The sequence below is a fragment of the Vitis riparia genome, chromosome 8 (genome assembly GCF_004353265.1).
Source record: "Vitis riparia cultivar Riparia Gloire de Montpellier isolate 1030 chromosome 8, EGFV_Vit.rip_1.0, whole genome shotgun sequence".
In the NCBI taxonomy this organism is placed as follows: domain Eukaryota; kingdom Viridiplantae; phylum Streptophyta; class Magnoliopsida; order Vitales; family Vitaceae; genus Vitis; species Vitis riparia.
In genome coordinates, this window is record NC_048438.1 from 15245171 (window position 1) to 15258402 (window position 13232).

Below are 13232 nucleotides of genomic sequence, written 5' to 3' on the forward strand. Positions count from 1 at the left end.
TCATCCTCTCCCTTTTTCTTTATAATGTCCATTTTGGCGTTTCTTAGTCCCAATCTTTCAGCATACATAATTAATACATGTGATTGTACATGTTGTTCGATACTCATGAAAAAAAAAATGTGTTTAAATTCTAATCGTAAAAGTATATTGATTGCTTTTATAATTAGTCTTATTTTCTTCCCTTAATCATATTTGTTTGTATCTTCTTTCAATAATTTAGATTTTTATGAGTATTTTTAATTATAGAGATTATAATATTATGTAGGTATTAAATCTAGGTCCTATTTGAAAATTGTTTTTAAAAATAGTTTTCTATTTTAAAAAAAATAGAAAAACATTTTTTATAATAAAAAATAAAATAAAAATAGCTTTTTTATTCTAAAAAATAGAAAACATAGTGTTTTCAAAAAATATCTTTCAATTATTTTCACTTAATTTATGAAGATTATTTTAAAAATAATTATTCAAATAAGTACAAATGATTAAATATAAAGCAATACATATAAAAATAATTTTCAAAACACATTCAACAACATAAAATATAGACTAAAAATATGTTTAGTTCTCAAACATACTTATGTACTTTAAAATATCAAAAAATACTTTTTAAAAACTGTTTTTCAAAATTGTTTTTAAAAAATATTTTCTAATCAAAGCCTTATTTTTTAATTTATATTGTTAGTGTCATGTATAAATTAATAATAAAATTATAATTATAATTTGATTATGAACGAAACTCATCTAAAAGTAAATATTTGTGGATGTTGAATAACTACGGGAGAGATTCATATAACCATCAACTAGAAAAAATAGTTTTTCAAGTTCCGAATTTATTTCGTTTCGTAAAGATAAATCCATGGTTGGTGATGAATAAAACTTCTAGTATATGATGTTGTGTATCATAGTGAAGAAATTTTTTTAACATCTTAGAAAGAAGTACCCACCTTCAAAGTCTCTCTCTAGATATTTAAGAATCAATCTTGATTATGGATTTTCAATAACCAAAGCTGATTTTGAAATATTCTATCAGTTGAACCATAACCTAGACTTATTCATCATGAATAAACCGGCTCCTACCATATAAATTATTCATAATTTGTACATTTTTTTTTTCTTAATTTTAATTATTTCCATGCCTAATTCCTCTCATTTTGCATTCAATATTTGTTAAAGACGGCTGATTCACCTTGTTGCTTTATGTCTATGGCAAAAATGTTTGCGGTTCTGACAAAGAATTTCTTAATTCATGATTACTACAAATTAAAAAGCTTGTAATACTCGCCGACCTTGACGTTCTTTGAGAGGGAATTTTTTTCACCCATATATCCATACTTCACCTGTAGCTTGCTTACCATGACTTTTCTGAACCATGATCAGCCGGATTTGTAGTGTCATAGAAACCCAATACAGAGAGCGAAATTACGAACACTTCAATAACATCAATTTGATGAACACTTGAATAACAACAGAATCAAGTACTGCCTGCACAAAATTAAAAGCAAAAGTCCTCCCACGTAAAGTCAGGAGGACGAAGAGAAATCTCCCACTCCAAACAACACATTAGCAATCACTCCAATGGTTAGCTTCCCCACGAGCGTATACATCATCTTGCCCAGCTTCTTCCCTTTCGACGGCTTACTACTTCCTTGTGCTTCGCTAACAGGGTTATACTGTGGACTGAAACCAGGAGGGACCCCATAGCCATGAGCACCATGTGGAGGTGGTAGCGCAGCCCAATAAAAATGTGGTGGCGGACCTGTCGGCGGTACTGAGCGTGACGTCGACGCTCCATTGAACGGTACTAATAATATGCACTCGAGATGAATATCAAAGCTACAAGTCTTGCACCTGTACCGCCAAGAACTGCACACGCTTTTGCAAACCGCACACCAGCCAGGCGCGGAGGGCTGGAGCATCAATTGATGATCTGGGTGAAGCGCGTGTCGCACGTACTGAGGCAACTGGGTGCACAGCGGGTGGACGTCGAAGTCGCAGAGCTTGCACCTGTAGAAAAGCCCCTCCACAGAGTCGCCGCACAAATCGCAGATACGCTGGTTCTGGCGCCCGCCTTGGGTTCGAACCACTATATTGAGGTGGTGCTGTGGGTGCATGAAGGAGGAGAGGGTGGAGGGGCAGGAGCCACAGTACTCGTGCAGATTGAAATCACAATGATGGCATCGGTATCTGGTGCCCACCCCTCCTGGAGTTCTGCAACCACCGCAGAGGTACTCTTCGTTCGTTGAAATCTCTGCCAAATCATGTCCTGGGTGAGTGAAGTGCTTTATTGTCTTCTTCTTCGGCACCGGAGCCATCTGTCTCTGCCTGCTCAACAGTCTCTCTGCTTAATTTCAATTGTATGATGGCAAAACTTTACATAATAGCTAGACTTTCAAGGGGTTCATGGTTGGTGAGATAGAAAATTGGAAATTTTATTCCGTTGACTCAGACTTGAGTGTTTGGCAGCAATTATCGATTTGGAGTTGGTGCATGTATCAAGAGAATGCTGTTCTTCCCGTTGACTCGTAAAGGCGCTTACCCTTATTTTCCGGTGATCTCAATGCTATATTTTTTGGTTCAATATGACCCATTACGATCATAATCCGTGTAGCAGCGATATGTTCTTTCCAGTAACAATTAGTTTAACCGTTAAGACTCCCACTGTAGTTTCATCATCAAAGATGAAACATGCGGCGTTTTAGAGCTAATAGACCAACGACAGAAATCTAGGAAAATTTATAACCCTCCCGATTGGAGAAAATTAAGACACTGGTATAGAGAAAAATTTTATTTGAAACTTCTATTTTATTCCATTTTTACTACTTTTTTAATTTCTATTTTCTTAATAATCAAGTTGGACATAATCTAGCGGTGATGGATGAAGGTACGGTTCCCAATTAATCTAAAATATCTCCCATATTGATCATTATATTTATTACTGATTACCTCATCACCAGGTCATCTGAAATAAAAGAAAATTACCAAAAACACCCAGAGGTCCATGTGCAAATCCGGTTTCATCGGGTTTGGTTGGCTGAAGCTAATTAATTACTTTAGTTCGCTATTTTGCCGAGAAAGGTGGACCTAATTGGTGATTGAATTGAGAATGCCCCTTAAAACTATTGGTAAGTATCCTTAATTTTTCATTTATTCCTTCTTTTTTTTTTTTCAAACATGTTTGTTCACGATCTTGTTCAATAAATTGTTTTATTTCTAGGGACCATGTGAGTTTGATTTTTTTTTTTTTTTTAACTTGGATATGCTTTTCAAGTATATATATAAAAATAGAGGAATGCAAAAGAAGATTGAAGATAATATGGAGCATGCCAAACTGACTTTCGTGTTTGTCAAACTGATGTGAAGCAAAAAATTATAGGAAAGAGCTTGAGATAAAATCTTAAGGGAATAATGACCTAATCGAGCATACCAAATGTTAGCTTAAGATGACATTTGGTTTATTAAAAAAAAAAAAAAAAAACAATTCATTTGTGAGTATGCACTAGCTGGATTGATTGGATTGAATGAACAAGAACAAGTCGATATAGGTTTTGATTGTTTACCATGAGAGGCCTGTGAATTTTGCAATGCTTAGAAAGTCCGTTGTAAAGAAAAGTTTTGATACTTTTCACTAAATATTTTCTCTCTTTTTTTGTTTTTTGTTTTTGAAACATTTTAAAATAACAAAATAAATTAAGTATCTCAACGTTGAATCCTCTTTGGGATTGAGAAAAATGATATCAAGGATCTTTCTCCTTTTTCATTTTTCAATTTTTCAATAGAAAAGAGATGTTAGTCACCTCTCAAAACAAGCCCGAGCGTACAGAATTAAACCTCACAAGACATCCAATGTAAATTCATTGCAAATTAAGAAGGTCAGCCTGTTATTCCGCCTGCGATCAAATTAGTCAACATTCCCATCGATAGCGAATATATAATCTTGCTCAGCATCCCTTTTGACGGTTTACCAGTTCCTTGAGCTTGATTATTCGTGTTATGTGGACCAAAATCAGTGGTACCTCCATGAGCATAAAAACCAGAAGACGGAGGTGGCACAGGAAAAGAAGATGGGGGTGGTGGAGCATAAGCACTAAAAGGAGTTGGCGATGGCCAATTATAAAGATGTGGTGTTGACGAATAATAAGGATACCACGGCCCGTAAGCACTATAAGGAGGCAGCCCTCCATAAACACCCCATGGATGCAGCGGTGGTGCAATACCATAAGGACCATAAGGCGGTGGTGCTGGAGTAGTTGGCGCTCCCATTGAGCGTGAAATCGTTGGCGTCTCGCACGGTGCTAAAATGCACTCAAGATGAATATCAAAACTACAAATCCCACATCCGTACCGCCATGAAGTGCACTCCCCTTTGCAGACACTGCACCGGCCGGAGGACGACGTCCGGAGCTTTAATTGATGAGTGGGGTGGAGGGGGTGGCGCACAGACTCGGGAATTTTGGTGCATAGCGGGTGGATGTTGAAGTCGCAGACCGCGCACCGATAGAACAGCCCCTCAACTTCGTCCCTGCACAAAGTGCACAACCGCTCGTTAACGCGCCTGCCTTGGGTTCGAATCACTTGTTTGAGCTGGTGCCGGGGGTGCATAAAGGTGGAGAGGGTGGTTGGGCACACTCCACAGTACTCATGCAGAGTGGAATCGCATGTGTGGCATCGATATCTGGGGCCATTTCCAGGGGTCTTGCAGCCATCGCAATGGAACTCTTCGCTCCCATAAGCCTCTGTTAGTGAATGGCCCGGATTTGTGAAGTGCTCTTTTATGTTGGGCTTCATAACTGGACCTATTTCTCTGCCCTTGGTGAATGATATCCCTCCAGCTAAAGGCAAATTTATAGGGAAGACTGACACCGGTCTTCTTTGAAAGTTCAACTACTCGTAAATCGCAAATTGCAAAAAGATTGTGAAATTGTCGTGGAAATGTTAATTTTATTGACTCACCAGTTAGGCAGCAGCGCTCAATGTCATTGAAGGAATCTTCTGCGCGTAACCAAGGGGGAATGGATGCCGTTGTTGTCGCTGTTCATCCACCAGTTCCAATCTTGTTTTTTTCTCCATTGACCATTAAATGTTGGCTCACCTACAATTCTTGGGCTTAAATGATTGGCAATTAATTTAATTAGTATTGAGTTCACTCAGCTAATCGCGATGGTCCAGACTTATTTAAGGCCTAATTTTATCCTTATTCATTTGTAACAATTTTAAAATAATTTAAACAAATAATGGTCATGCTTAAAAGTCCACTCGCCAACTAATTAATCTAGAACACGCATCGCTGGCGAGATTCGCAATCATATACAATAATTGAGCAACACACATGGCCTCACTCAAGAGTCGAGACAACCATGGATTGAGATCTCATAGGACCACAACCTACGGGAAATTGTCCGGAAACTGAGGTCCGTCGATGACCTGGTCACTGGGCCTTCGAGTGGGCTGGAATTTTTATAACCATTCACATTTATCCTGAAAAAAAAAAGACTAACTAGGACATTAATATTTTTATTCTTAAAAATATAAAATATGATGTTTTTTTATAATATCTTTTAGTTGTTTTCATTTTTTTTTTTAAGTTATTTTAAAAAATAATTATATAAACATGCATATTGATTAAAAATAAAGTTCTAGAGACATAAAAATTATTTTTAAAATATATTAAAAATAAGTTAAAAATATTTCAAGTTTTCAAATTGATTTTTTATTTACAAAATATTAAAGAAAAGTTTTCAAAAACTATTCTTAAAATCTATTTTCAAAAGCCATTACTTAGAAAATCTCAATGTTATTGAAAGTCACACATCTCATATGTTATGCACTTGTAAAGTAGATTGTCTGTATCCAACAAAATCATAGGCTATAAAAGATATTTTTCTTTTTTAGATCAATCTTTTGTTATGGATATACTTTAATGGTGTTAACATACTTTGGCAGTTTTTCCCTTAAAATGTAGTACTAACAATATCAATTAATTATATTTTATTTGTTTTTAAATTTTTTCAAATTTGCTTATATTTTTGCCTTTGTTATATTATAGTTTTGTTAAATTTAAAATATAAGTTATCTACTACAACTAAAAACTACTCCACATGCATAGCATCACAAGAAGTCCTCGACAACGTTGCAATAAGTCCTAATAAAAAATTTTAATGTGAGGATATATTTGGATCCCATAAAATTTGAGGGAAAATGGAAGGGAAAAAAATACAAAGGAAATGTAGAATAAAAAATAAATAAAGAAAAATAAAAAATAGATTAAAAGTCGCTAAATTATTTTTATTTGTTACTTCAAACTCATTTTATTTATTTTAACTCATCAATATAAAGATTAATTATATTTTATTTTCTTTTATATTTTTCATTGGACAACCAAATATAAAAAAAAAAATATTTTCCTTTGTATTTTTTTTTTCTTTCTTTAGTATTTTTCAAGAATTAAACACAACCTAAAATTAAATATTTGATGATAATTAGTAAATGCATATAACAAAGAAAAGAAAAATAAACATAAAAGGCATAAATGATCATTTTCATAATATTTATTATAATGATTGAAAGAAAGCTTTGGAAATCAAGAAAAATATTCACCAACTAATTAATAGTAGAAAATAGGCTTCATTAATAAAAAATAACTTGAATAAATAGAGATCATTAAAAAAAGTAACTAGCCAAGATGACAATATTTTCCTGTCATCCTCTCCCTTTTTTTTATAGTGTCCATTTTGGCGGTTCTTAGTCCCAATCTTTCAGCATACATAATTAATACATGCGATTATACATGTTGTTCGATACTCATAAAAAAAATGTGGTTAAGTGTTTGTTGTAAAAGTATATTGATTGCTTTTATAATTAGTCTTATTTTCTTCTCATAATCATATTTGTTTGTATCTTCTTTCAATAATTTAGATTTTTATGAGTATTTTTAATTATGGAGATTAGAATATTGTGTAGGTATTAAATCTGGGTCCTATTTGAAAATTGTTTTTAAAAATAGTTTTTCATTTAAAAAAAATAGAAAAACATTTTTTATAATAAAAAATAAAATAAAAATAGTTTTTTATTCTAAAAACTAGAAAACATAGTATTTTCAAAAAATATCTTTCAATTATTTTCACTTAATGTTTGAAGGTTGTTTTAAAAATAATTATACAAATAGATACAAATGGTTAAATATAAAGCAATATATATAAAAATAATTTTCAAAACACATTCAAAAACATAAAATATAGACTAAAAATATGTTTAATTCTCAAACATACTTTTGTACTTTAAAACATAAAGAACAATTTTTAAAAATTATTTTCAAAAACTATTTTTCAGAATTATTTTTAAAAAATATTTTCCAATCAAAGCCTTATTTTTTTAATTTATATTGTTGGTGTCATGTATAAATTAATAATAAAATTATAATTATAATTTGTTTATCAACGAAACTCATCTAAAAGTAAATATTTGTGGAACGGGAGAGATTCATATAACCATCAACTAGAAAAAATAGTTTTTCAAGTTCCGAATTGATTTCGTTTCATAAAGATATATCCATGGTTGGTGACGAATAAAACTTCTAGTATATGATATTGTGTATCATAGTGAAGAATTTTTTTTAACATCTTAGAAAGAAGTACCTACCTTCAAAGTCTCTCTCTAGATATTAAGAATCAATCTTGATGGATTTTCAATAACCAATGCTGATTTTGAAATATTCTATCAGTTGAACCATAACCTAAACTTATCCATCATGAATAAACCAGCTCCTACCATATAAATTATTCATAATTTGTACATTTTTTTTTATTTTTAATTAGTTTCATACCTAATTTCTCTCATTTTCCATTTAATATTGGAAACTTGTGTTTTGATGGGATCATTTGATAAATATATGGTTTTTAAAACCCAATTTTATGAAATATGAGAATCGGATCTTAATATGGAAAATAATATTTCCTTCATACATTCTGAGATAAGTGCCAAGATTGCCCTTCCAGTCTCCATCACCGATCAAAAAAAGAATGGACAATTGAGATAAGTTCATGCTTTTGAAGCGGATATACAAAGACATTAAAGAAGGACGCAGAGGAAATCGGTGCTTTTGTGATTTCGGTAGTTGCTGCATTAATTGTGGTTATACTTTATATGCGCTAGCTGCGATCTCTTATTGCAGGATCTAGCTGTCGCGGTGGTATGACGGGGAAGAAGATGGAGGCTGCGTCACATTTAGTGGGGCGGTGGGGGGGTGGTAGTGGGGTCGGTGAGTGTGATGGAGGCGGCGGTGTAGGCGATGGCTGTGGCGAAGGAGGTTGTACATGGAGGAGGAGGAGGAGGGGGAGGAGGTGGCGCTTGCTGGAATCAAGTGACAATAGGATATTGCCCTTGCTTGGCGTGGTCTCATTCTTAATTTTGTTTTGTACGTTCATTTTCGTTTGTGTTTGTTATAGTAGGAAATGATATTTTGCCATTTGGAATCAAAATGTAAGGAATACATTTCTTGTACTTCATATGTATTTTGCTTCACAAAAATTATATCAAAGATCTGACTTTCAAATTCCAGCTCATGACGGACTTAAAATATCATTTTTTGTGAAATATGATATCCCGGAGGATGAAATGATCAAGGTATTATATTTTTATAATACATTGGATTTCAATGTTAGATATATCTTTAAATTAAATATTATATTGTATTTTGATATTTGTCTTTTTTTAAAAAAAAATATGAAATCTCTCATTCATTTATTATTTGAAAATCACTATCTAATTTACAATTTATTATGTATTTTTATTTATTTATTCATAATATTTATGATTTAAAATATTTAAAATTTATAAATAAAAATATTATGCAATATTATTAAATATAGAAAATAATTTATGTTTATATATATAATAGTTTTTATTATAGTTTTTTAATTATAATTTATAAATTTAATTTTTTTAGTTTAATCAAAATTATTTGTTTTAGGAGATGAGTAATATAGAAAATCGATAAAAATGGTAAATTTATTATAATGGGATATATCATATATCATATTGTACACCCCCAAAAGGCAACAAAAGCCCTACAACCCCTTTTTTTGACCCACCCTTCTCCCTCTCATCTCGGCAGCCGCCACACTTCTCTTTTTTTCTCCTATTTTTCTTGATTTTATTGATTTCCTCTCACGCTCACCCACCCTCACTTTCTTCCTCCTTTCTACTCCCTACTACAGCAACCACCACTCGGTCCACTCCCCACTTCTTCCTCTCCTTCTTCATTCCCTTTCCTTCTTTTTCTCTCTTCTTTTTCCCCTTCTCTTTTCCCACCACTCACAGCACTCCAAACCCACTGCCACTCTCTCATGGCCACCATTCTTCCCCCTTGCACCGCCACCAGCAGAGTCCCCGACTACCTCGCGGCACTATTATTATTATTATTATTATTATTGAAGGTGAATGTCAATTATGCACTATACCTAAAAGGGTCAATAGGTGATCTTTAAAACAATTCAGAAGGATCCCGGAGATTTTTAACAATTTTTTTCCTTTCTCTAAATACTTTCCAACAAAGAAAAAGTCATGTGTAAATATGAATGTAAGAACAGTCTCCAACAATTTTCAAATTTAAGTCATATAGACATGCTTTAACACCCCCCAACACAATTTATAAAAACAATTTCTCATTAACATAATTTCCAATTTCTATTGAATATCTATATTAAAATACACAGAAAAATATATTCAAGATATTAAAAAAGATCGCACCTACTTCAACTCATTGTCCTTTCATTCAACTTATCTTCAAATAATAAATAAAAACCAAAATTAAAAAATAAATCAAGGTGTATTAAAAAAAGTAACTAGCACTTTATACCTTCATCTTTTGAGACATACTTGACATCTTTACTTAACAAGAAAATGAGTTTTTACCTAAACCCAAATAGATCAAAGATTGAGAGATAAATGAATGAATCAATCAACCCATTTTTCTTTTTCTTAAGAAAATCCATTGAAAATAGTTTGAAAATTAGGAAAAGAAAAAAAGATATTCTTAGCAACTAAACATCCTAAATTTAGTAATAAGAAGAAGATAGCACAAAGGCTAATGACTGCTGGTGTCTCTACATTTTAGGAAACAAATTTTTGTTATTTAAGTTACAAGAAATGTTTGATCCAACAAAGTACCATCACAAAATTGCAATTCTGAATCAATCTTAAAATAGGCCATTTTAAATACTTAGTAAAAAAAATACTTCCACAAGCCTCCCTAACTCATCAAAAAAATATTTCAAGAAAAACAATAATTTAGAATATATGGTTGATTCAATTTCATCCCACTCCAACCACCATTACATATCTTGATCCCTTATGATATTATTTTTTTATTTTGCAATGAATGTTTGTTTATTTAGGTTTGAATTTTGATTTGGGCTTTGAATGTGATTATTGGGTTTACTGGTTTGGGCTGGTTTATGTTTATTTGGGCTTTTAGATTTGATATTGAATTGCATGTTTATTTGGGCTTGTTCTATTAGGCTTAATTTCTAATTGTTTGTGGAATCTTATTTATTTGGATTTGGGCTTCGTTTGTCTTTGGATTAAGTTTGGGCTTGATTTTCTATTAGACCTAATTAAATTGTTCGACTTTGTTTTACTCTTGGGCTTTATTTCATTTTTTTTTTTTTGCATGGCTTCTTTGTTAGTTGGGATGATTATTGGAGGATGGTAAATCGGTAGGATGATCAACACGAGGTTAAGATTTTCTCACTTGAAGAAGCCTATAAAAAGTCAAACCTTAGGGCACAAGCAAGTGGGGATGGGACTGTGGGGGTTTGGATGGCTCTCTCTTATTTTATGCTTTCTTTGTTCTGTTTGTATTTTTTAAGTGATTGTATTTTGCATGATTTTAAAATTTTGATTTCCGGTCCAATCATCAATCGATCACGATTTCGATCTGATCCGATGAATTGAACCGGAATATAATTGAACCGGAATCGAATCAGGTGAACTAGCAGTCCGATTGGCCGGTTCTCTCCAAACCGGACAGTTCAACAACCGCTCCAACAACAACTGCCAACATTTGCGCTTGCGCCTGCCACCGACGCCTGCACCTGCCTTGTCCACACAACAAACCACCATTTACCCTTCCCCTCTCCTATGCGGTTCCAAAGCCCCAACTCCTGCAATCTGTACCCCAACACTCTTTGCCCCTACCCCAACTCTTTCAGTTGATTAAACTTCCATTTTTATTTTTTAAAATTTAATTCTTAATGTTTTATTTTGAATGCCTTAACTTTTTATTATAGTTTTAATGTTATGTTTAATATTTTAATTTTTATAATTTTTTGTTTATTTATTGTACATTGGAATTTTAATTTATTGAAATTATTGAAATTTGTGTTAATTTTCAAATGAAATTCTAATTTTTAAATTTTAAATAAATAGTTGATTTGAAAGTAAATTATTTATTTTTTAATTTTAATAATATATATTTATGATGTCACCGTCATAGGTCTAATTAGTGAATTGATAACTTTTTCGATTTAATGACTGGTCTCATTCTAAAAACATTGGGGTTTTGTAAGTGAGAGTTGAGATATTTTGGTTATATTATTGGAACTTTGGGAAGCTTTGGAGAGTTGCATTTGGGTACACTATTCTCCTTCCCATTATTTATTTTTCATTTATTTTTTTTTTTTTAGATTATCTAATTTTTTTAGTTATTTACATTAGTTCGGAAATATGTGTTTAGCATGTTAGAATATTATTAATTTGTCTTTTTCACTTTTTTACTACACCAGTTAATTATATGGATGAATAATGCACGATAGTCTCCTTCATGTCATGTTAATTTTATTTGTCTCATTTGCATATTCCACATATTTACATTATTATTTATGTGTCTTTTTTTTTTTCTTTTTTTTTAGTATACTTGTTTGTTGCATGGTTGAATTGAATAATGAGAGAGATCTCCTTCATATCATGTTAATTCTATTTTTTTTATTTATATTTATTTGAATGTTTTGCATATTTATATTTCTATATGCCAAATTTTCACATGGTCCTTTTTTTTATTTTATGAAAATCCAAATTTTGAAACTAGAGATACTACTTATTTTATTTTATTTTATCTTTAAAAAGAAAACAAAATAGGAAATAAAACTTTATGTAACTTCTTATTTGAAAAAAATACATTTGAAAATTAAAAAAACGAATTCGAAGAGAAATTACTTATTGGAATTATATTTGAAAATTAAAAAAACGAATTCGAAGTGAATTTCTTATTGGAATTATATAGTGATAAACCATAGCACTCTCTTACTCAATACACCTATAATCTCTACTAAACGGGTGGAGGAAACAATGATAATAGGTGTATTTCTCTTGTTGCATTTCTGGTTATAAGGGAATATTGAGTTAATTATCTCGCAAGACAAGATAATAATAAAAAATGAACCATTTCAAAATTCTCTTTAAAATAACCTGGAAGATATTTAAAATTATTTTTACTATAAATTAACCTTAGAAGACATTTTTTTTTTTTTTAAGTTTATGATTTTTGTTATAAAAATTATTATTATTAGCAGTTATATTATAAAATTAAATGTTTCAAAATTTACAAAATCTATATAATAAAAAATATAAGAATTTTATATTTTTAATTATTGGAATTAAACAATAATTAGTAAAATTATTATATTTTATATTATTCTTATTATTTTGGATAAGTTATTTATAATATCTTTAAAGTAATAATTAATGAAACAATAATTTATAATTAATTATTATATTATTTATTTTTATTAGTATTAATTTTATTCTTATTTGATAGTTTGATGATGATGACAATAATAATAATAATAATAATAATAATAATAATAATAATAATAATAATAATAATAATAATAATAATAATTAGAACAAAAAGACCCAAATTATAAATACATATGCATTGAATTTACAAGATAAACATACTAAAAACGCAATACATTATTACATGTTTTAATTTCGATATTTAACCATTATAAAATCAAAATTTTTTATTATATTGCTTTCTTAATAATTATAATGTAAAGTTAAATAATTCAAAATTTATGAAATCTATTTAATTGTAATATTTTCTTAATAATTATATTGTAAAACTAGAAACAAAATTTATGAAATCTATATAATAAAAAATATAATAACTTTATATTTTTAATTATCAAATGAAACAATAATTTGTAAAAATAATAATAATAATAATAATATTA

At 30.7% G+C, this 13232-nt stretch overlaps 2 protein-coding genes across 2 annotated transcripts; both read right to left on the bottom strand.

Moving 5' to 3' along the window:
• Positions 1 to 1409: 1409 nt before the first annotated feature.
• LOC117921074 (diacylglycerol kinase theta-like) lies at positions 1410 to 2360 on the bottom strand. The gene has a single exon (XM_034838855.1). The coding sequence runs from the start codon at positions 2310 to 2312 to the stop codon at positions 1521 to 1523; it is 792 nt and encodes a 263-aa protein (XP_034694746.1). The 5' UTR covers positions 2313 to 2360; the 3' UTR covers positions 1410 to 1520.
• A 1315-nt stretch (positions 2361 to 3675) lies between these two features.
• LOC117920651 lies at positions 3676 to 11118 on the bottom strand. Its single transcript, XM_034838249.1, has 2 exons — positions 10969 to 11118; positions 3676 to 4881 (listed from the first exon to the last, which is right to left on the bottom strand). The coding sequence occupies exons 1-2, from the start codon at positions 11116 to 11118 to the stop codon at positions 3871 to 3873; spliced, it is 1161 nt and encodes a 386-aa protein (XP_034694140.1). The 3' UTR covers positions 3676 to 3870.
• Positions 11119 to 13232: the final 2114 nt, after the last annotated feature.

Coding starts and splice junctions, on each gene's coding strand:
- LOC117921074 (XM_034838855.1), bottom strand. CDS start 2,312: ATGGCTCCGGTGCCGAAGAAGAAGACAATAAAGCACTTCACTCACCCA.
- LOC117920651 (XM_034838249.1), bottom strand. CDS start 11,118: ATGGTGGTTTGTTGTGTGGACAAGGCAGGTGCAGGCGTCGGTGGCAGG. Junction 4,882..10,968: donor GTTCACCTGATTCGATTCCG/GTTCAATTATAT, acceptor ATTTACGAGTAG/TTGAACTTTCAAAGAAGACC.